This window comes from Leptosomus discolor, chromosome 24 (genome assembly GCF_034619465.1).
Source record: "Leptosomus discolor isolate bLepDis1 chromosome 24, bLepDis1.hap2, whole genome shotgun sequence".
NCBI lineage: Eukaryota > Metazoa > Chordata > Aves > Leptosomiformes > Leptosomidae > Leptosomus > Leptosomus discolor.
In genome coordinates, this window is record NC_141414.1 from 6,405,409 (window position 1) to 6,426,805 (window position 21,397).

At 48.2% G+C, this 21,397-nt stretch overlaps 2 protein-coding genes across 2 annotated transcripts; one reads left to right on the forward strand and one right to left on the reverse strand.

The window, feature by feature from the left end:
- Positions 1-1,802: 1,802 nt before the first annotated feature.
- On the forward strand, positions 1,803-6,740 carry C24H19orf44 (chromosome 24 C19orf44 homolog). The gene is made up of 8 exons (XM_086477756.1): positions 1,803-1,869; positions 2,099-2,727; positions 2,988-3,345; positions 3,913-3,989; positions 4,366-4,837; positions 5,665-5,760; positions 5,876-6,042; positions 6,480-6,740. The coding sequence occupies exons 1-8, from the start codon at positions 1,803-1,805 to the stop codon at positions 6,564-6,566; spliced, it is 1,953 nt and encodes a 650-aa protein (XP_086333882.1). The 3' UTR covers positions 6,567-6,740.
- Positions 6,741-7,045: 305 nt separating this feature from the next.
- Positions 7,046-19,951, reverse strand: CHERP (calcium homeostasis endoplasmic reticulum protein). Its single transcript, XM_086477387.1, has 18 exons — positions 19,916-19,951; positions 19,629-19,802; positions 18,874-19,055; positions 17,969-18,106; positions 17,589-17,740; positions 17,110-17,221; positions 16,677-16,766; positions 15,791-16,028; positions 15,274-15,452; positions 14,476-14,872; positions 12,295-12,533; positions 11,327-11,460; positions 10,947-11,033; positions 10,508-10,657; positions 10,268-10,384; positions 9,696-9,790; positions 8,967-9,152; positions 7,046-8,203 (listed from the first exon to the last, which is right to left on the reverse strand). The coding sequence occupies exons 1-18, from the start codon at positions 19,938-19,940 to the stop codon at positions 8,166-8,168; spliced, it is 2,733 nt and encodes a 910-aa protein (XP_086333513.1). The 5' UTR covers positions 19,941-19,951; the 3' UTR covers positions 7,046-8,165.
- Positions 19,952-21,397: the final 1,446 nt, after the last annotated feature.

Sequence of the window (21,397 nt, forward strand, 5' to 3'; positions counted from 1 at the left end):
TTTTAAGATGTCTTAATAAAGAGCCAAAACAGACACAAGAATTTGTCTGAATGGTTGCAAGAAAACAGAGTCTATATCCAATTGGCAAGAGGAAGCGTCACAAGATTGAAAATAACATCAGATAAAGTCATGATTTTAGTTAATATCAAATACAAGTAATTTATATCCCAAATAGCTACAGCAAAGGCACATACAAAGGCTTACTAGATAGGTTAAAAGCAAAAATATTGAATACAGAGTTGGGAACTTCTATTTCTATCACAAGAAAGCACTCTCTCTCCAGGAACTGTGGAATTAAAGTTACAATCAAGAAACACAAAGACATACATTTCTTAATAACATACAGCATACAGCACCCTTGCAACCTTGTTCCATCCTGTATCAGGCATTATAAAGGCAATCATTAAATTGTCACTGGAAACTACATACAAGGGCAGGTAATGGCCTACAGGATGTTGCTTCAGTTAAAGGTCTTAAAAAAAATAAATCCCACTGAACAACTACTTTTAGTCTAAGCTCGCTCTAATAATTTTCAGTTATGTTCTTCAAATCAGCTCAGAATGTTTGCATAAATATGTATTTTGTGAATACATATTTAGAGATCTCTCGAGCATGGAAGAGCTAACTCCTTACAGCCTTCCTTTAGGATTTTCCCACCATTTCCCCAACCATCTCTGAAGAACTGCACAACAGCAGTGACAGTATTTTAGTAATGAAGAAATAACTATAAACTCATCAAACACGATGTAATAACGTGAAGCTCCACTTAGGTGCTTCTGGTCCAAGTGTGAGGGAAAAAGTCCTAACACATCCCCCACCACAATCTATCTTCCGCTCATGTTTCACAGCACATTGAATGACCAGAGTCTTCCCTTTGATACTAAATGGTTTAAATCATGAGGACAGAGCATAAAATTTAGAGTTTTATAGACCTGTAAAGATACAACAGTCAAACCAATGTTTTCCTCCATTTGCAAAGAAAAAATACTTTTATTGCCACGCACGGCACATCTGTACAGGCAAACCCCCAACTCTCGAGACGGTTCCCACAGTGTATCTGAATGAAACCCACGTACCTTTAGCTCGCACTAGGTCTCCGTAAGTCCCCTGCCGCAAGTTTAAACTTCCTGAGGTCTGCCTTAAACTCAGAGTTCACCCACCTCTGCTGCCAGCTGGCTGTCCCGCAGGGCCAGCACCAGCACAGGAGCGGGTTGGTAAGCACAGCACAGCGCGGGGGGCTCCCTCCCTGCCAGCTCACAGGCCCACAGCCATTACCGGCAGCTCTCCCACCTCTACCCCCGTGCCCAACCCCTGCCCAGAACCGCTCCTGGAAACACACCATGGCCCGGGCAGGGCCCAGCGCAACCCACAGCAGTGGTGGGACCAGCCTCAGCACAACGACGGCCTGGGCTCTCACGCCCTCACGGCCCGGCCGCCGCCGCCGCCCTCACACCTCCGACCAACATCGGCCCGCGGCCTCGCACCTTCGGGGCCCCGCCCTGTCCTTGGCGGGCTCTGATTGGCTGCGCTTTCCTTATTTATTATGAAACGGAATCCGATTGGCTTAGCGCCCCCGAGGGAGGAGCGGGCTGCCACGTGCGCGCGCGGCGAGATGCATGCTGGGGCTTGTAGTCGGCGCTCCGGCGGGCCGGCGGCAGTATGCCTTCTTGGATTGGCTGGTGATGCCCAAGCATCGCCGGCGCGCGGGGGGAGGGCTCTGCGCGGAGCCAATGAGGGGGCGGGATGTTGGGGGGTCGCGGTCTCCGAGATACGGCCCGGCGCCAACCGCGCCGGGGGAGCCGATGCCGCCGCCGCCTCAGGACCGTCCGTCCCGGATGGCTGCGATCGCTGGGGCGCAGCGGGCGCCGGGCAGATGAGGCTCCAGCCCTCGTCCCGGCCGCCGCCCTCGGTCTGTGCCTGGGCCGGTGTTTCAGCCGCGCGTGGGGCGGGCCCTCAGCGGAGGGTGGGAGGAGGTGGCCCGGCAGGCTGGGACGAGGGCAGGGCCGTGGGGAGCGGGACCGTCTGCTCGGCCCGGGGAGCTGGGGGCTGAACCGGCTGCCTCCGCCCCGGAGGGCACTTGGCTTCCTCTTCTCGGCAGGGAAGCAGCGGTGCTCCCCGTGGGAGAGCCGTCCCGGCCGGGCGCCGCGTCCTACCCCGCGCCGTGGTGACCTCTCTGGGGCTGACACAGAGATGGAGAACGCTGGAGGGGCTGCGTTCGGCCGCAGCAGGTTCCTGAAGGTGCGCAACGAAAACGGTCATGGCAGGCAGCAGTGCCTGGCGGCGGGAAGCGCTGGGCAGGCAGCGGGCAGACACGTAGCAAAGAGCGGGACCGGTAGCGCTTCCCACGCACGGTCGAGCTCCGCGCTGAGGAAAGTGGCAGAACTGGAAAGCAAAATCATGAACCGAAAAAAGCAGATGGAATTGCAAAACACTGACTTGGGCTGGAAGCCTTTGGAAGAAGAGTCCTTCTCTGCTTCCAGTCGTGAACACAGTGCAAGGGGCAAGAAGTACCTGAAGAACCGGGCCTCCGCCAGCGGCAACGTGACCCTCGGTAACGCCTGTGCTAAGGAAGAGAGCATCCAGCGCCCTGAAAAGAATGTTGTGGTTAAACAGCGGCTTGGTTTGGATAGTGATGAAGAGGAAATGAGAAAATTGAAGGAGAGCTCTTTGGAGTTTCCCAGTGAGAATCAGAGGGTTGTTGTAAGTGATTCTAAATGGGGTGGAAAGGTAAGTACAGACTTTGCTGGTTATGCATTTTTATTTACACTTTTATAAAAGTGTTTTAATTGGTAGCTCACTTTTTAGTTAGATAACACCAGAAATTAAATTTTCATTTTGCATTTGTGGCTCGCTTATGATACGATTTAACTTCGATTCACATTTTAAAATTATTGGGGTTTACCCATTATAATTTGTTTTCCTTTTTAGTAATCTACACACAATAAATGAAGTAACACATAAATCTCTCTTTCATGTTCTTCAAAAAGAGTAAGACTCCAGGTTCATCAGGAATGCCTCCGCTGTCTCATGAGGAAATGTCACTGGCAGAGGTATCTAAAGCATCTTCTTTTCGTAGCAACGACTCGAAGGAAAATGTTTTTGGTAGAGTTAACTTCCCAACACCTCCACCAGCCAGCAGAAACCTGTCAGTACAATGTAATGTGAGATCTCAATCGCCGTCTTCTTCCGTGAAAGACAATACTGTAAAGATTACTCTGCCTCGAACAGGCAACACCAAGCAAAGGCAAACATCACTTGAGAGTGACGGCAGTGAAATAAAATCATTAGATGAATTGTTTTCAAAAGCAGCTGATGCAGAAGATTCAACGAACAGCAGCTCGAATGGTAAGTTCTAAAATATTGTCTCAGTAGACTTGGCATGAATTACACTAATAATCCCCTGATAAATTTGCTAATAAACATGGGCAAATACTCAGTTTGAAAGGATTCACTGGTGTAATTTTACATAAAGTAAGACTTCATCAAAGGAATTATGTTGGTCTGTTTGGTTCTTTTTTCCAGTGTAATATGGTTGTGTTTTTCTTGGCTTTTGATTTAACAGGTTCAGTTTAATGATGCTTCCCTGGGTGACAGTTATGAGGTTGAAACAGTTACAACATTTAGAATAGTTGTTGTATCTCACAGGGACAATGTACTAATGGGTCTGAGGGAGAGCGAGTGGAAATGAGGGGCAGCGACGATCTCTTGGGTTAGCAGATCCACCGACAGCGAAGGAGGGAATTCAGGAAGAGCTGCTGCTAAGTTAAAGGTTTAGAGTGATCGACTTCTTAGCGTTGCACGTTAACTGAGGAATGTAGTACTGGTTGATTTTTTTTCCACTTTTCTCGCTTAGGCGAAATTCTCCAGTAATTTTCATGTAAATTCTCATGATGATTTGTCTTTGGATTGCAGACTTCAAGCTGAATATCCTGAGCCTTGATGATTTGGCACCAATTATCATCAGTGGGGCAGCAGAATTAAAGCCGAAAGTAAGTAGAATTTCCCTCCTAGCACCTATTTCCATTCTGCCTTTGTTGGTGGAGGGTGGATATTCCAAGATAAATGCTTCTGTTCTACCCACAGGCTGTCTGAGGTGGGCCCGTCTCGCCAGCTGTAAGGGTTAGGTCAGGATTTTACAGTCTACCGACACCTGACCAAATTCTTTTTATTTTTAGTGTCTGCATTTCCTTACTAACAGTAACTGCACTGTGCAGTTTGCAAGGGGACACAAAAGAGCCACGTTCTTATTTCTTAATAAAGCAGGAGCTAACCCTGTGATAGGCAGCAGAACAGTGGAGAATAACGGTGGTATGTTGTAGGTTGTATTTTGTTGATTCTCCTAACATACAGCTTTTTGTTTTACAGGGGACAGACGTTCAAATTACTCAAGAAACAAACAGAAATCTAAAAAAAGATACATTCCTGGTGGAAAAAGATCAAACTTCTCTTAAAATGACAAGTGCAGTAACTGGTGTGAGTGATGCTTCTGAAGGGCATACTGAAAAAACTGTGTCTGAAACTGAAATCTCTGAGCATTTAAGTGGAGTTTCTGCAGATTTTCCTAGACACAAACAGGATTATCTTGACCATGATGAGAGAACTGTTAATTCAGAATATTCTGAAGACTTCGAAGAGTCTCTGTCTACAACAGACAAGGAGTCTGGATCAAAAACATCAGGGAAACATTCAGAGCGCTGCACGTATTCTGGAAATCACACATCTTCAGCCTCATCACCTTTATTTACCAGAGAGCGGTGTGACCGGGTACACAGAGTGACTGTCAAAGACACTGCGGCTCAGACAGTGGATCCTCCATTCACCTATTGCTGGCCAAAGAGTAAGTTCATGAGATATTGCCCTGTTCAGGGCATTTTTCCATTTTTATATCTTAGGTGCTAGCCTAGTCAGCCTTGAGAGAGTTCTTTGTTTCAGAGCTAGCTCCCCCCAGCTGATGTTAAATGAAAAACGCTCTAAAGCCCAACACTAGTCTGCTCTCTGTAGAAAAGATGGGGATTGGACAACAGAGCTTGGAACTGTTTTTTCCTCTATAAAAACCCAACAGGAACCCTGGATGGATGAGCTTGTGTTAGTGACAGAGCTTGCAACAGCCCGAATGATGCTCTCAAACGGAATTCAACATTTTATTGTGTCTTTCCTCCTGTAGACAGTACTGTTGTATCATTACTAGAGTGATCACCCGTCGTAGAGTTCTTTTGCATTGGGTTTGTTTCCTGGGGAAAGCACTAATGGCCCCATTTCCAAAAGACAGACGTGACCTTTAACTGCTTCTGGGCGAGGGGTAGCTCCTTTCCTCCCTCCCTTTACTTAAGAAGGGGTAAGAGCCACTTCTTGCCACACTCAAGGAGAAAATAGAAACCCAGGTGTGCTTGAAAAGAGTAGCTTCCTTCAAGTACAAAAGCCTTTATTTTTACTGTCTGGGGTTGGAAAAGATTACTTCCGCAAGGGCCCATCTTGTGAACCCAAGAGGAAGGACACTGGAGGTCACAGAACGAGGTTGGCCTTTTTTTTGGCTGACGGAATCCCCCGTTAGGCCCTACAGCGGTGCTACGGCAACTGATGTCCCAGAGGGGGCTGAAGGTGAAGCGAGTTCGAGCGCTAAACCTTCCCCCAGACCCAGTAACTTGCCTTTTCTCCCGCACACAGCGCACACCCTGGCGGTCCTTGACCCGCCCGCAGGGACCAGTCACATCGACCCAGTACCTGTCGCCCGTCACGTCATCAGCGCGGATGCTGTAGAAGGTACGGAGAAACGCGGCTCTCGCGGCTCTGTTTCACGCCTCTCCCCCTGCTCGGGCTGTTCAGCCCTGGCTGAGCCTCAGGCGTCACTACAGGATCTGGCCTCCGTTCCTTGCAGCCTTGACAGCGTACCGCCCCGCCGTGCTCGTTTTAAATGCCATGTTGAAGCAGCAGGTGATGTTGACTCAGCAGTTTGTAGAGAACATTCACCACCTTCACTTATCCCTTGTGGAGTCATTAGAGAACGAGAAGTTCCACTACCACACCCTGGAAGAGGCTAAAGAGGTATTTATGCTAGACTAGACAGCAGCCTAGAGAAGTGCATGTTCCTTTCCAAATGTTTCTGGTAGCTGCAGCAAACAGATTTTCTGTGCATATTATTCATTAATCAGATAAAGCTCAGATTCCTGTTGAATAAATTACTTCCTAGAAGAAGAATACTGTAATGCTTGTGCCCATAGCAATAGCAAGGCAGGCGTTTATCCAGTAAAGGAAGACTAAAGGCTTACTGGAGGTCAAAGTTTTGAGAGAATACGCTTTCTGCTGTAGCATCTAGCTCTCCTCCAACGAGCAAGGATCTCCCTAATGCTGCACCAGAAGGATCAGTTTCCGTTGCTAGTACAGAAACGCGCAGGTATCTTGACATGAATTTTCTTATTTATTAAATATGAGGTAGTATTTATCTACATAATAAATTTGTACATTTAACTTTTTTTTTTTAGTACATCAAGCATCACAAACCCCCACCTCTAACACTCGAGCAAGCACGTGAAGAAATCCGGAAAGCACAGGTGGAAAAACTGCTTTGACTCTTTTAGGATCTCAAGCTGGAACAAGAGCCCTTCCACATTGCACAGATAGTTATAAGCTACGTATTAGAAGGACTTGTACTAACCGCTATTTATCTTATTATACATAATTTATTTTCCTATATCTGAATTTTTTTACTAAATTCACGAGCAGGGAGGGGCAGGAACCTTCAGCCAGACTATGTCAGTGTTCAACAAAAAAGAACCCAAGAGAAAACTCCTAAAGGGCGTGTGGGAAGTGATCGCCCTGTGTGTGTTTGCGTGAGCTGTGATCACGGTGGACGTGGAAGCCCGTCCTAGAGCACCCCAGCAATCTGGTCACAGCAGAAAGAGGCCACAGCCCAACTGGAGCGCCATGTTGAACCAGTGCTTATGTGTCATTAGCCCTGTCAGGTAACTGCCTGCAGTTGGTGGTGCAGTAAAGATGAACTCAACACAAGGAAGGCTTGGAGCCAACGCACAGGAATCCCTTTACTCTGAAATAGGAGCCACCATTTTATTTTTATTAAAAAAAAGGTGTTTATTGGAAGGCAAAACAATAAAATTCACAAGTTGATAACATACAGGTGGTGTATGCTGATTCACAGACAGTTACAGTTCCACAACTACAGTAGATCTAGAACAAACTGATATTTCACCATATTAACTGAATGGTTTTAAGAGGGTTTCTGCTATACAAACAAGTGACTCTGGAAGAGGTTACCACCACGCAGACCTCTGGAGTGGAAGTGCAGTGCAAGGGCCTAACATCTTTAGCTGGTGGTCTCTGGAAACAGTTACAAAAGGTTGTATTTGTTTGTTTGTTTACTCATTTAGATTCAAGGAAGTTTCCAAGAACGTTTCATTGTTAGAAACCTGCAGAGCAGAGAAAACCGATTCTCTTCTATTGAACTAATTAGCTTTTATTAAAGGGTATATACAAAAATATAAAAAGCTTAAAGAATGTCTTCCATTACAAAGCATTGAACATCCCTTCGAGCGCGTGAAAAGCTAGCACAGTTAACCCTCGTGTGCTGACCAGAGTTGGGACTGCAGCAGCTGGTGTGTAGGGGCGTTAAGTTGTAGGGTAGGTTCTAACAAGCTTGCACAGTGCTCATAGGTCACCTGTACTGGAACTAGATGCTTCATTCCCCATTTAGACATTAGGATACACTGCTCAGCATCAGTCTGACTTGATCCCAAGGCAGCACCCCTCCACTTCAAATAGAATTAACCTTTTGAGAGAAATAAACATACATTATGGAACTAGAGTACATACAACCATATCAGATAACGTCTGTATTCCACAGGAATGAATGAATCACAATCCTGCACCAGGGACAGCTGGACGGGGGGGTTAATTCTAGTATAAAATGGGTAACTAATTAAAAAAATTTTGCAAAATAAATGGAAATTCTTAAGACTTGCTAGACATGTCATAGTAACGACTGGCCTTTTTTAAACACTAAACGACAAGTGTTGAAGAACATGTCATAGCTTTCCATTTTTCACCATAGTTTTAAAAGTTATTCACTTGTCACTTCCTCCAGACTTTAATCCGGATTTATACAAGTTTAGTGTTTTGTAGAAGATGCAAGACATCTTTCTTCAGAGAAAGTCTTATTCGGGTGGTGGAGGGTCTTGCGTTTCACGCTTCACTGAAACAATAGGGAAAAGAGTTCTTACACATTCTGCAGTTACCTAAGCTGTCTGAGATGTTTCATGGAATGAGGGCTCGATTAATAAGGAGTTTTTCCTTTGGGGCTTTATTCGAACCCACGTGACTACACGGATCTACTGCGGCCACAGGCAGAAGCGACCGCTCCTTTCGCATGCCCGTTTTTTCCTTTTAGTCCTTGGCAAGCGCAGTTGTTCCATGCGGCACAGACTCTGCAAAAATCCACCACGTGGGTAACTGCCTTCATTAGCACCTCCACTTCTCTGAACCCTTCCTGCGCTACGGCCAGCTCTGGCTTTGGCAGAACGTGCCGCTCATCGGAGGAAACTGGAGAGCTGGGCAGGGCCAAACACTACGCCTGGTCTCGCTCGTTCCAAGCACAAAGCCCTCCCTGCTCTGGCAGCCACCCCTCCTGCGGCGTGGGCTCCCTCCACTACCTTTGGGATCGCTCCTGTTTTTTGAAGGGGAACCCTCAAAGATGCGGCTTTGGGAAGGGGCTGACACAGGACAGGCTCGTTAATTAACGTTTCAGAAATCAGAATACAACACAACACCTAAAAAGGAAAAGCTGCTGCGTTAACCACAGTATGTGTCTACTTACCTCTTGGTTTGTTGTACCCGTCGCATTAGAAAGAAGGAAGAGTTACTAGCCTTTTGATTTGGGTTTACAGTCTACAGTAAACCGGACAAAATGGCTACTGGGTCTGCACAGCTTTTGAAATGGCTTAGAAACATCCACTTACATTCATCTCTGGCCTTCATGCGTGCGATAAACGAGTAACTTTTATTTCTTCGGTAGTTTTCGTAAGGGTCATCTAATGCAACTCCCACTCCTTTATATTGATCCCATTTGTCTCGGATATCGCCTCCTTTAATCGGATCCTGAATTCCTTGCTCCTTGGCTCCCAATCCACCAGATCCACTCCACCCTGCAGAAAGGGCCCAACATTGCAACCCTGTAACTGTTTTATTACCCCAAGTCTGCAGACAGACAAGCGTAGACATTTCAGAAACAACCAAAGGCGGCGTCAGTTTGACATGGCGGGATGGTAACAGACAGCCTGAAACACAGGAACCGTCCCACTCATTTCAAGAGCATTAATGTGGAGAGATTCTGGGAGCTGACAAACATCAGCACTACCCCTAAAAACTTTGAAGAGGGCAAGGGGAAAGACAGCACCGGCCCAATCCATCCAGCCGACCCTGCCGATCGACACTAGGGAGATGAAACACCCTGGGTAGGGGAGTTCTGTTTGGTGCCAAACTCACGTCCCTGCTTTCCACCCCCTCCCCAGAACGGCAGCGACCACCACTGCTCCGTGTGCTCTACGCTTCTGTCTCTGAATACCTTACGCTGACCTTGGAACACCGTGGGATAATGACTTATGAACGTGCATTAATTAATTGTATCCAAGAGTTTGGTGCCTGATTTTGTTTCCCAGCTTGTGTAAGACTCCAGAACAGCCTCTTACCCATTTTCACTAGCATTTGATGGCCTTTGTTTTCTTCTCCAAGTCTCGATTCTGGTATAGGAGGCCCAGAACTGGAGCCCAAACCAGCAGAAGAACTAAGGACATAAACAGCACAAAGGAAGAACGAGTGATCCTGTTCTGACACAAAGCAAGGTCACCCATATCCTGTTAAACATGAAACCCCCCTATACGGTCCCATCCACTCCTTTTATAAAGCTGTCGGATTATGGAGTCCCAAAGGTGCCAGAAACATCTCAGTGCAAGGGAAATCAAACACTACGATCTCCCTACCGGCACAGAGAGCGCTCGGAGGATTCCTCCTGCCTCCTCAGAAGGCACACACAAACACAAAGCCTTCATGGCTGCACGGGGTTTTGTTACCACACAAAGCCACCACAACAGTAATATTCTCTCTATAAGCACTTGCAGCACATAAGTGTTTCTAAATCTGCTTTCCGTCTTCTTTTCTACTATTTGCTGGAAGGCTGACGCCCAGCTAACGGGAAAGTGCCCTGGTTGGTACTTTTCCAAACAACGCAGGTAAAAAGCGAAGCAAACAAACAAAAGCTTACGGAGGAGTGGGGCTGCGAGACCGGGACCGGCGCCGCCTTCCTGGTGAGTACGACTTCGATCGTGACCGCGACCGTGACCGCGAGCGGCTATGAGAGGAGCGGGACCTGCTCCGGCTTCTGGCAAGGGAGAGCACACGAGACCAGACGCACCAGTTACCAGTGCAACAACCAGCGTTCCCCACTCAGCCCCGAGGGCTGGGGTTTCCCACCCCACCCAAGATTCAGCCCACGGCACTCTACCTGGACTGAGAGCGCGAATAGGATCGTGATCGAGAGCAAGAGCGAGATCGTGACCTCGAATAGGAGCCAGATGATTTTGAAGATCGCGAATTAGACCGGGAGGATGAGCGACCTCGGCTTTTAGACCGACTGCGAGACCGAGAAGGCCCACTGCACAGATAAAAGCAGAGAAACTCCAGTGAAACTCCTGGGAGAAGCCTAAGAAACACAAATATACTGCTGATCAAATTCCCATTACACGCAAGCACTCTACTTCTGCAGACAAGCCAGTGAAAACTGGAGTGGGGCAAACACTATTTTCTGCAGATTCGAGAAACTCCAGCGAGTTGAAGCTCAGGTGAATACTGAACAGACCTTCCCTCTGCCTTTAGCCCAAGGTATTCCGAGCACCTTCCAAATGAACATCATGCATCACAAGGCAGCAGACGGAATCTCTCACCTATTTCTCTTCTCCTGACCTTTCCTCCGCCTCGCTCTCATTTTAGCTCTGAAGAATTCGTACAGTCCATTCTGCTCCCAGCCTTCACTGCAATAAATCAACCACACATAGAACCGACATCTGTAAAATTCTACTTTGATCAAGCAGAGACATTCAGGATTTCCGCTGGGTTTTGTAGGGGACAAAGGGCCTGGGCAAAAAGGCCTCGCAAATCTCCGTGTAAGATCAAACAGCGTGTGCAGTTTAAAACACAACAAGAGCACTCATTTCAGCATCAGAAGAACCAAGACACAGGCGAAGGAAGAGAGAGGCACTTCGTGGTTTGAGACAGCTTCTCAGGGCATTTTCCTTACCATATTGTTAGCTATACCTACTCTTACCTGTTTCTAGGCCTGTCATGAGATGGTGGACTATAAAATGCCTCAACCGCAGCCAGTAGTCTCTCACTGGGGGGCATTGGGGGTGGAAGACGTATATCTTTAGGATCTAAAGGTTTATACTCATGATCTTCAAGCTGCCGGAAACAAAACAAATTACATTCGTGTCACGTGTCATGGGGTGGCTACCTGAAGAGATAAATACAGATTTAACTGTGTAGGGACCTCGCATTTCACTACTGGATAAAAAAACGCTCCAGAAATAAGGATTCTGCAGATGACCCACTGCTTTCTCCTGCTATCGCTACCATTTTGAGTTCTACAGGAAAAGCCAGCGCTGCGCAGGCTGCAGCAGGACCTGGACCGCCAGGCAGATAAAATGCAGCTCTCGCCCATCCACCCCAGCGGCGGGCTGGGAGCCTGGCAAGAGCTGGTGCACGCCGAGAGTAACACAAAGGTAGAGACGGAAGAGACCCGTTTGTTCACCTCCAACACAGAATGCATAAACGTACGTACACCCCGAAGACGCCGGTACAGACACATTTCCCGTTTCCTATCGTTCTTGGTATTATATAACATTAGCGTTGCAAAACATCTGTGTCAGAAAGAACTCTGAATACCAAAAACTAGCACACAGTGGCCACATCAGAACTGCAAGGTCCCTCTGCCCACCTGAAAAATCACTGGGGGTTTCTATTTTCTAAGAACAGGGGTAAGACTTTCAAGAGTAAATTAGTCTTTCACATACGTGAGCTCAAACAGCTTTCACCGGGACACACCACTTGAAATGTTACCATTTTCACTACTTTCTCCCCCTGCTCCTGCCCTTGTACACCCTAGAATGACTTTGGCTGATGGTTGCTGGATGGAAAGACTCAAAATTACAAAGGTCCATGTTCAACTGCCCCTATTACCGACCACGGGATTTTGTTCTTTCTGTTCCACTAGTCAGGGCCCGTCGCAGCACTTACTTTTACAAGTGGAGCCATCAGTCCAGCCGGAAGATCAAAGTAGGGAACATTTGGCACCAGGCTGGGGTCATCATGGTTCATGTGAGGAGGGCCTTGGCGCCGCATGTGAGGAGGCTGCCCGTTAAATCCATGCGGGGGAGGCCCGAAATCAGGGTGCTGTGGCCCTCCCCAGGGAGGATGCTCACTGATTCCAGGATGAGGCAATCTGTGACCAGGGTGATGATGAGGAGGTCCAATTTCTGCAGAGTGGGAGGGTGAAAAACATTTCATTTAGCTATCGAGAACGGAAGGCGATCAGAGATGTACTCCAATTAGAGCATTCACCCCAAAACCCAATCTCAGCACCCAGAGCCTTGCGGATCCAGAAAAGCAACGGAACTGAAGAACTAGAGGCTGGCGACAGGTCCGACATTCACGGGTATCTTGCAGCGGCACCTCCCTCCCTGGCCACAGCAGCCACTCTCAGGACAACAGGATACTTGAACCCTAAGCCACGGCTCGCTTTGGGAAGTGCTGCGGTCCAAAAGCACCACGAGAAAGATACGCGCAAGGACAAAAGGTTTCAGCTGCAGCCGGGCAGCTGGGGAGGAGACCTGTTTGTGAAGCCTAAACACACAGTTGTGGCTCAGCGCAGACCTCCCATTAGCTCTGTCTCTCTGCCAAACCATCTTATATAAAGAAATAAATATGGCAGGAATTAACTCACATGAGTAGGTGACAAGAAAATACTTTGTTTAACGAGCGTTTCAAGAAGAGGTAGAGAGAATATCCTGCTAAAATAGAGAAGGGAACGACATCCCCCAGTCACTGATGGACGAACCGTTTGCCACAAACGCCAGGACACCCTGCTGACCTCACTGCACTATTAAAGACTGAAAACCAACATCTGCAGCAGCAGCACCAGCAGTTTTTCCAGGAAAAGCCATTACAGCCACTGCCCAGTCTTCAGCCAGTACTATTTGACTCATCTTCATCAGGACTTGAGCACAGCCTGCCTTGTCATTGCTTCACTGCTTTCCTAATTGTAGCCATCTGTTTAGTAGATCCCCTCCTCCAACAGCTTTCCACGAAAGGACAGATGTTTTGGATCACTACTACAATCCAAAACAGAGCATCTTCTTCTGAGCTTAAACCTTAATTCCCCCAGGACAAGAAAAGCTGTTCTCCCTACTCACTGCCACAACTCCTGAATAAACAAAGAACAACAAACCCAAAGGGGGACAAAAAAAAAACAAAAAACCAAGAACAATCTCTACTGGAGAAGTTAATTGCAACCCTAAATATCTCAGCTCTAGTTTATCGATTTTCAATGTTTTTTGTACTTGAGGAATTGAGAATCTTTTAAGTCTCAAATAGCAACTCCTACATAGCAACAGAATCGCTCTTTTAAGTGGCTTGTCATACAGAACCACAGTGATCTTTACGCTTTACGTTGGTAAGGATCATTCCAGGATAACCACAACTTCTGCATGTGAAATAGAACCGACACCGGGGCAGAACTGCACCAGACTTCACGAGGGAGCCCACAGCCCATCTGAGCCACAAAGGCCAGGCAAGCAGCGCCCCGACTGCACTCGCAGACATCCCCACGTTCCAGCAAGAGAAAAACCAAACAAGGAGGGGAGAACTGGAGGTCAGGATCATTTCACCAGACCCTACCAAGCCACACAACATTAAGGCAGATAATTAGAGCGTTTCAGTAAAAATAAAGAGAAGAAAAGGGCACGGATGAGCGTGTGCACAAGAACAACTGCTTCCAGCCCGGCTTCCTCTGACTTCCTCCATCTGCAGAGGGCACAGCAGAAGAGCCCTCATCTACGGCCTGACGCGCAGGAGACTGAATTTACAAGCAAATGCTGCTTCTCACCTTTGAGCTCACTATTTTTAAAGTGAAATAGTCACAAAAGGGGCACCTGTAGAGATGCTGACGAGTTTGGGTTACCATTTCTGGCTATCTGCATCTGTTCGGGAAGGAAGACTCAAAAAGCACGGAAGCATCCAGCTCTGCCTCTATTTCCTACTGAGTCGTTAGCAGCAGCTTCCCAAACCCCCAAACTCCACATTCCTCAGGAAAACCACAACAGTCCACCAAGAATAAGCTGTCACCCCAAAGCACTGAATAATTTTGTAACGGCAATCAGCGTCGCAACGTAAGAAAACCTGGCCTGGTGCACACTTTACCTTGAGGAAAATCCCCCTGGGGGTAATCAAAACGATGAGGATAAGGAGGCCTTTCAAAGGGATGGCGAGGTGGAAAATCATCCTGCATGAAGCGAGGTGGAAAGCGGTTGAAATTATGCGGATGCGGGGGCTGGTTGAATTGGGGATGTTGCTGATGTGGAGGAAATGGGCCTCTGAAGTGAGGTGGCCGCTGCATTCGAAATGGAGGTTCCCTTTGACCCCCACCCCATGGAGGTTGTTCATGCTGGTTGTTCCATGGTGCTTCAAACTGGTTGTTCCAAGAAGGATCGGGCTGGTTGTTCCAAGGTGTTTCCCGCTGATTGTTCCAGCCTTGATCTCTCTGTTCGTTCCACATTCCTTCATGGTTGTTATTCCACGGAGGACAATGAGGTGGTCCCTAGGGGTGAAGAAAAGAAGCGTGGCCGTTAGGCTACAAAATAAAAGAATGCAATAAAAACAATCAACCCTTTAAAGTAAACCTCGTCAGCCACATGCACAAGTGAAAGAACTTTCTGCACACAAGGTCTGGACAACTGCAGCTTCAGAGAAAAGCCCAAACTGTCACTGAACCAAGCAGCTCTGTACTCCAGACAGTACTTCTTGCTCTGCTTGTCCACCGGGGAAGTGCGACGGTTGACAAACTGAAATACAACCTATACTTTGCCTTTAACTGGTCTCGGAATGAGAACACTCGGCATTTGAACCTGGGTTTAGCACTTTCACAGCTTTTCACCACCAAGATGGTCATTCTGAACCTCCACCTCCCGCTATACCTTGTGTCAGAACCCTGTTCTTTACCTGTTGTTGACCCCATGGTGCAACAGGGTGAGGCTGGTCAAACCAGGGTGGTTTATTTGGAGGAATCTGATCATGAGATCCAGGGCCACGTGGTCCACCAGAGGCAGGATCCTGCACTCCAGACCCTGTTGTGTCATACTCTGTAGAACCAGCTAGAGGCAGCTGAGATTTACCATCATCTGAAACAAATTGGAGACTGTTATAAGCATCCAGGTCACCTGCAGTTAACAAGACACCAGCACACCTACAACTGAATTGTGATGGATGTGCAAATGTTCTGCAGAAACCTATTACTGGGAGAGAGGATTTCTGATCCAGTTAACATTTGTCTCTTTGGTTCTTTTTATATTCAAGCATCAGACTGCACCAGCTACAAGCCTCCAAACAGTCTCAGGCTTTTGCCTGAACCAAACCAGCACAGCGCAGTCTCACTACTAAAAAAGGACCAAAAAAAAAAAAAATCTCACAATGTTGCCACCCACTGGTTTCTGCACAGGTCCCCAGCACAGGTTAGTACCTGCTTGTGTAACTGGAGCAGATGGTGGAGCCGAGGCTGGTGCTGCTGTGGGGGCTTGAGGTGGGGGCGTTGATTTCACCTCGTTCTCTAGTGGTGGGATCTGTATTTGCTGCTGCTGCTGCTGCTGTGTTAAGCTGTTTACAAACTCTTCATGTTGAGTTTTCAGGTTCTGTATCTGCTGCTGAAAGGCCACCTGTACAGGCTGTACCACCGTTGCATATTCAGTGATCAAATTTGCCTGATAAAAGGAGACAAATTAAGAAGAACAAGGTAAGGCTGTACCTAAACGAGGTATCCTACCTGCTCATTCACAATCCCCTACATGGCTCTCTGCCCCCTCCCAAGAAACGCAGGAGAACGCAGGACAACCTGCTGGCAGAACCGAGCCACACTATGAAGCTCTGTGAATATTTCCAAAATATTCTCTGCAGGCTGGAATCCACCCTTTACATTAATGCTCAGCTTTCAAATACAGCCAAAATCAACAGCATTCATTATTAATGCTAAAAATGAATAGTTCCTGCTGCCCCAACAATGCCTGTGCTTAGCGTATCCAATTTAAAGCTACGGTTTCTCCAGTTTCCTCTTTACCAAACATTCATTTCCATAAAAAGAGAACACAGTCAAATATGTTCACGACTGTAGCAGCGACAAATGCAAACAGACTTTCCAGGAGGATATCAGCAGTAGGTTACTGAATGAAATCACAAGGTTGTGTTTCGCATCGTTTTCATAATCCCTTGTAAACAACTTCAAGACGGGGAGGGGGGGTTGTGGAGAAATAATATTAACAATATTTACCTTCCAAAAAAGGAAAACATTTCCTAAATTTGTTTTCAAAATATTTTCATAAATAAGAAAGTGTTACTTTTCTTTTGTGGCTAACCTGGTACTGGCCAAGTCCAAGAGCCGGGCTCTGTAACTGCTGAATAATTGACTCATCAAAGTACCCATTTTTCTCCCATAGTTGAAGAAGCTGCACAAATTCAAGAGTGAAACGTTTTTAGAAACAATGAACAATAAAAGAAAAATTGAGACACAGCATTTGCACGTCTTTAGCTTTGTCAAAAGACTTAGAATTTCAGCACTTGTCTTTGAACCACCGAAGATTCAGATGCATTCATCACTACGGCAACTTCTGAATAAAGCCCGGGTATTTTTAAGTTCTAGTCACGAATTCAAGCACATCCAGTACAGTCTTTATGAAGGCAATCACCCTAGGGAAGTCTCAGGGGTCCTCCACCATCCTCACACTTGCGAATTTGCCCAGCACTAACGTCCCGACGCAAAGCATAGTCGAACCAAACCCAGACACTCACTCTGGCAATCTTCTGTTGCTTATCCTCCTCCACTGCCAGAAAACTGGTACAATAAATAGGCACAACCACCTTCTGTAAAGCAGCCAGAAGATCTCGCGCTTGCTTCCGCTGGCTTCAGAAAAGGAGCGGGAAGAGAAGAGTTACTGCCTGTCACCGCGACACCGAGAGCATCGTCATACGCGAGGCATCCCAAGCCCCGCTCTACTAAGAGCGGTGCTCTCACCAGCGTTCCCTCCTTTACATTTCTACTGTAAAGTCTGCCTGGAGGAAAGAAAACCCCACAAAGTAGGTAAAAGCTGAATTTGATTATTAAAGCACTTGATCTTTGTGCCAGCTATGGGCAGCTTAAAACAGCCGCTGAAAATAACGACCATATGAAAAGCAGAACGTGACCAGTCCAACTAACAACAGATCTAGCAGGGAGAGACTTCGCCAAATTAATCAACACACCAAACTGAAAATCATAATTTAGTTCTTACCAATGATGCAACACGTCATTGATTAAGTAGATGAGATGCAGCCGAAGCTCGAAGTGAGCTCCCTCCGCTGTTATGCGATTTCGCAGGTGCCCCGCCATCAGCTCGCAGTGTGCAGGAGATTTTGCATTACTAAACATCCAGTTCTTGCCAGCCTTAGAAAAGCAAATTTAAAATATTTTAAATTAATGTGTTCATATCACAAAGACTTCCTAGAACTCGGAAATAAACTGCAAGAAAGGAAGCTTTCGGGTAACAGCTATCATCTCACCACCACACAACAAAACAATAAAGCTGCTGTTTACTACACAGACAGTCTCAAAATTCAAATTATACTTAATCCACACCAACCCCAAGTAACTGTTCAGATTTGGATCACTTACTGAGATTGCATCTTTCGTACAAGTGTCAATTATGGGCTGCAACAAGTTGTCAAATTCGTTCATATCTAACTGGGTTTCCTCCAAAACCTTCTGCATTTGTTGCTCAATTGCAAGGGCTACTGCTGATGTGACTTGTTCCTAAGGAAAAAAAAAAAAAAAAAAAAGAGAAAAAAAGGGAAGAATTATATTCCATCCAACATTCTTTTGAAGAACTAAACTGCTGTGACCCTGTCCCCTTACCCATAAGCAGCTATTTTGAAGGCCAAGACCTTGCACAAGCAACGTGACCACATATAAACATTTCAGTTATTTGCTTTTGAGAAGACCCTTCCCATTCTTCAGGAAAAGTCCAGTTCATTTCCACCTCTAAAATCTCTCCACCATGAAAAAATTAACTGCAGGAAGCTCCTAAACGTACAGAACATAATCTAGGCACGGTGCCTTCCTCCAGGAACTCTTCAGTTTCATTCCCAGTAGCTTTAACAGCAAAACATCACCTGCAAAAGCAACTAGTTCAAAGCACACAGTTCCCTTCCAACCCTAATCAGAATCCACCTTAAATACTACAAGCTGGAAGGTCTTGCAGTGCCCAGCACCCTGCAGCACTAAACAAAGATTAAAGCAGTCAGTTTATTCCACTCTGCAAACCAACACGGTTTTTCATATCGTAAATAAACTGTTTTAGTCGAAGATCAATCTTCCTACCACAACAGGTCCATCTGTCCTAAGGCGATGGCAGCAGTTGCCACAGAACAAAAATCAGCAAAGTGACACTCCCTCTCCTCACCAACACGCCACGTGGCCACCGCTAGTCAGAAGGAAACCTTCCTCTCCCCGTTCACTCCTCATTTTTCCAGACACTGGCAGTCTAGGATGGACCAGGTGAGAGCTTCTCTTAAACCAACCTGTCTCATGGCGAGGAGATGCTGCTCCTGCTGCTGCAGGTTCCACTGACTCTGCTGGATCAGCTCCTCCACGGAAGGAGTGCCCTGAGGAGCTGGGATAGGTGCAGCCGGCGGGAGGGATGGCTGTGGCAGCGGCTGGATCTGCGCGGTAGCCTCGATATCTTGGCTCTGCTTGCACAACACTATCGGACAAAGTAAACTTTTGAAGTAAGCCTCCCGGAGCAATCTGGTACCAGCCCACACGTGAAAACTCCGCTGGTTCTAAACCAGACCCTCGCTCTTGCGTAACTGCTCAATGCAAACGAAAAACTGCGCAGCCAAGGGCGGGTGGTGCCCAAGAGCATCAGCAACTCCTTGAGCCCTTCGAGGGGAAAAGCCTCCAACATGAGACCAGCCCCCAGAGCTGCTCTGTTGGACCACCCTATTCTTGAGAGCCCTCCAGGCGTCGAGCCCTGTCGTGCCTGTCCCTGCGGTGCAGCCCAGCCTACCTCCAAACCCGCCAACGGGGGGGGGAAGGGGGGCGTGAAGAGCCCTGGGCAGGGCTCAGCCAACTACCTGGAGCTCAGAGGACAGGACGAGGCTGCAAACCAGTCCTGGCGGGTCAGAGCGAGGCCAGGAGGGAGAAAAGTGGCTCCGCCAGCCGGGGCCGAGCGGGGGCCGGGAACCAGCGGCCGCGGGGGAGGGGAGCAGAGCCCGCCGCGGCCCTGTGCCGGCCCCGCGCCGCCGGCCCCGCACAAGCCGCGGGCCCCACTCACGCTGCTGCTGCTCCAGGGCCAGCTTGTACTTGTAGTAGCCGTAGAAGTCGCCCCCGAAGAGGAAGGAGAATTTGGGGTTCTCCTTCTGCTTCTCCATCGTCATCTTCTCGAACTCGGGCCCGTTCCGCGCCACGAACTGCGCCAGCTTGTCGATGACATTCCTCAGCTCCTGGTCTGCGGGGAGGCAGCGCCGTCAGCCCCCGCCGGCCCCGCTCCCCCCCACCCCACCCCGTCCCGAGTCCTCCCCGCCCTCGCTCCCTTCCCGCCCCCGCCCGGGCCGCGCTCACCGTCGGGCGGCAGCGGCATCTCCATGGCTGCCGGACAACGGGCCGCCGCCGCCGCCGCCGCTGCTAGGCCGCACCGGCCGGAAGTGCCGCGAGACGCCAGGCGGCACAGCGCAGCCGCGCTTTACGGCCCCGTCGCTATGGAGACGGCGCGCGGCGCAGGGCACGTGGGGCCGTTCCTCTCCCCCCCCTCCCGCGCGCCCAGGGCGGGACGAGGCGCCATGAGGGGAGCCGCGGGGCGGCCGTGACGGCGGGCACCGGGACCGGGACCGGGGCAGGCCCAGGCCCGGCGAGGGCCTCAGGCCGCTCTGTCAGCGCTGCAGGAGCCCTCTCGTCCCGTCCTGGCCCCTTCCCCGGTGCTGGCCCGGCTCGGTGCCCGCACAGCGCCCCCGCCGGCCCCGCCCCGCTCCACCCCCCCGAGCACCTGCAGAGCTGCGGGCCACCCCGATTTGAGAAGAACGTGGCTCCTCGACTTTCAAAACACCGCCTCGAAAGCTGCAGTTCAGTTGCCAGAAACGTACAGAGAGTGTTCATAGAAAACACGTCCTTTAGCATCCGTTTGATCTTGGGGGACAACCCATCGCGGCGGCACTTTGAAACAAAGCACATCGGCCATGGGCATGGTGTGAAAAGGAACATGGAGACACGGAGGAAGCTCAGTAAAACGTAACTATGAAGGAAAGAAAGTGCAGATGCGATGCAGGGACATGACCTAAGCGGTGTTGCTGTCTCTGGCCTCATTTCTTTACGCTGTTAAAACGAAAATGTTCAAATCATTTGTGGTTCTTGACTTTCCTTTTGCACCTGATACCCCATTATTTTTCAAAGCGGGATTACAAATACACCACATTTACGCACCTGCTGGATTCAGGAAAACATTCCTTCAAAAGCGAGGTACCGATCTGATCGGCTTCATCTCCACGTCAAGAGGTACAAACACGGCAGAAACTGCTCCACACCCTCTACTTGCACGATTCAAAAAACCCCACCAGGCTTGAAGACCATTTATATGAGGACCAGACATCAAAACTCAAAGCAGGGCACAAATGATTTTGGTGTCCTTTAGTATTTTAGGAAAACTGAATCTACTAGTGGAAGCCATCAGCTGGGAATCGTATGAAGCCAAAAGCAAACCTGAGTATCCTCATGCTCACCTGCAGCTGTAATCGCTATCTTGCGCTTCAGGCATTAAATTACACTTTACAAGATTCCCAGTCACACAGATAACACTCACAGACATCCTCACAAAAAGGCAGAACTTTTTATTCTTAACAAGACATACCATGAAGATCCCACTGTATTAGCTACAGAATATAAAAACTCAGAAAGATGGATGTTTCCATGTATCCAAATAACAAAAAAAAAAAAACAAAAAATCAAATACAGACTCTGACCATGATTCTACATCACTCTGCAGTCCTGGAAATTAATACAGATCCCAGAAGACCAGATTAAGTTCAAATCTTAGCTTATACTTAAAAGGAA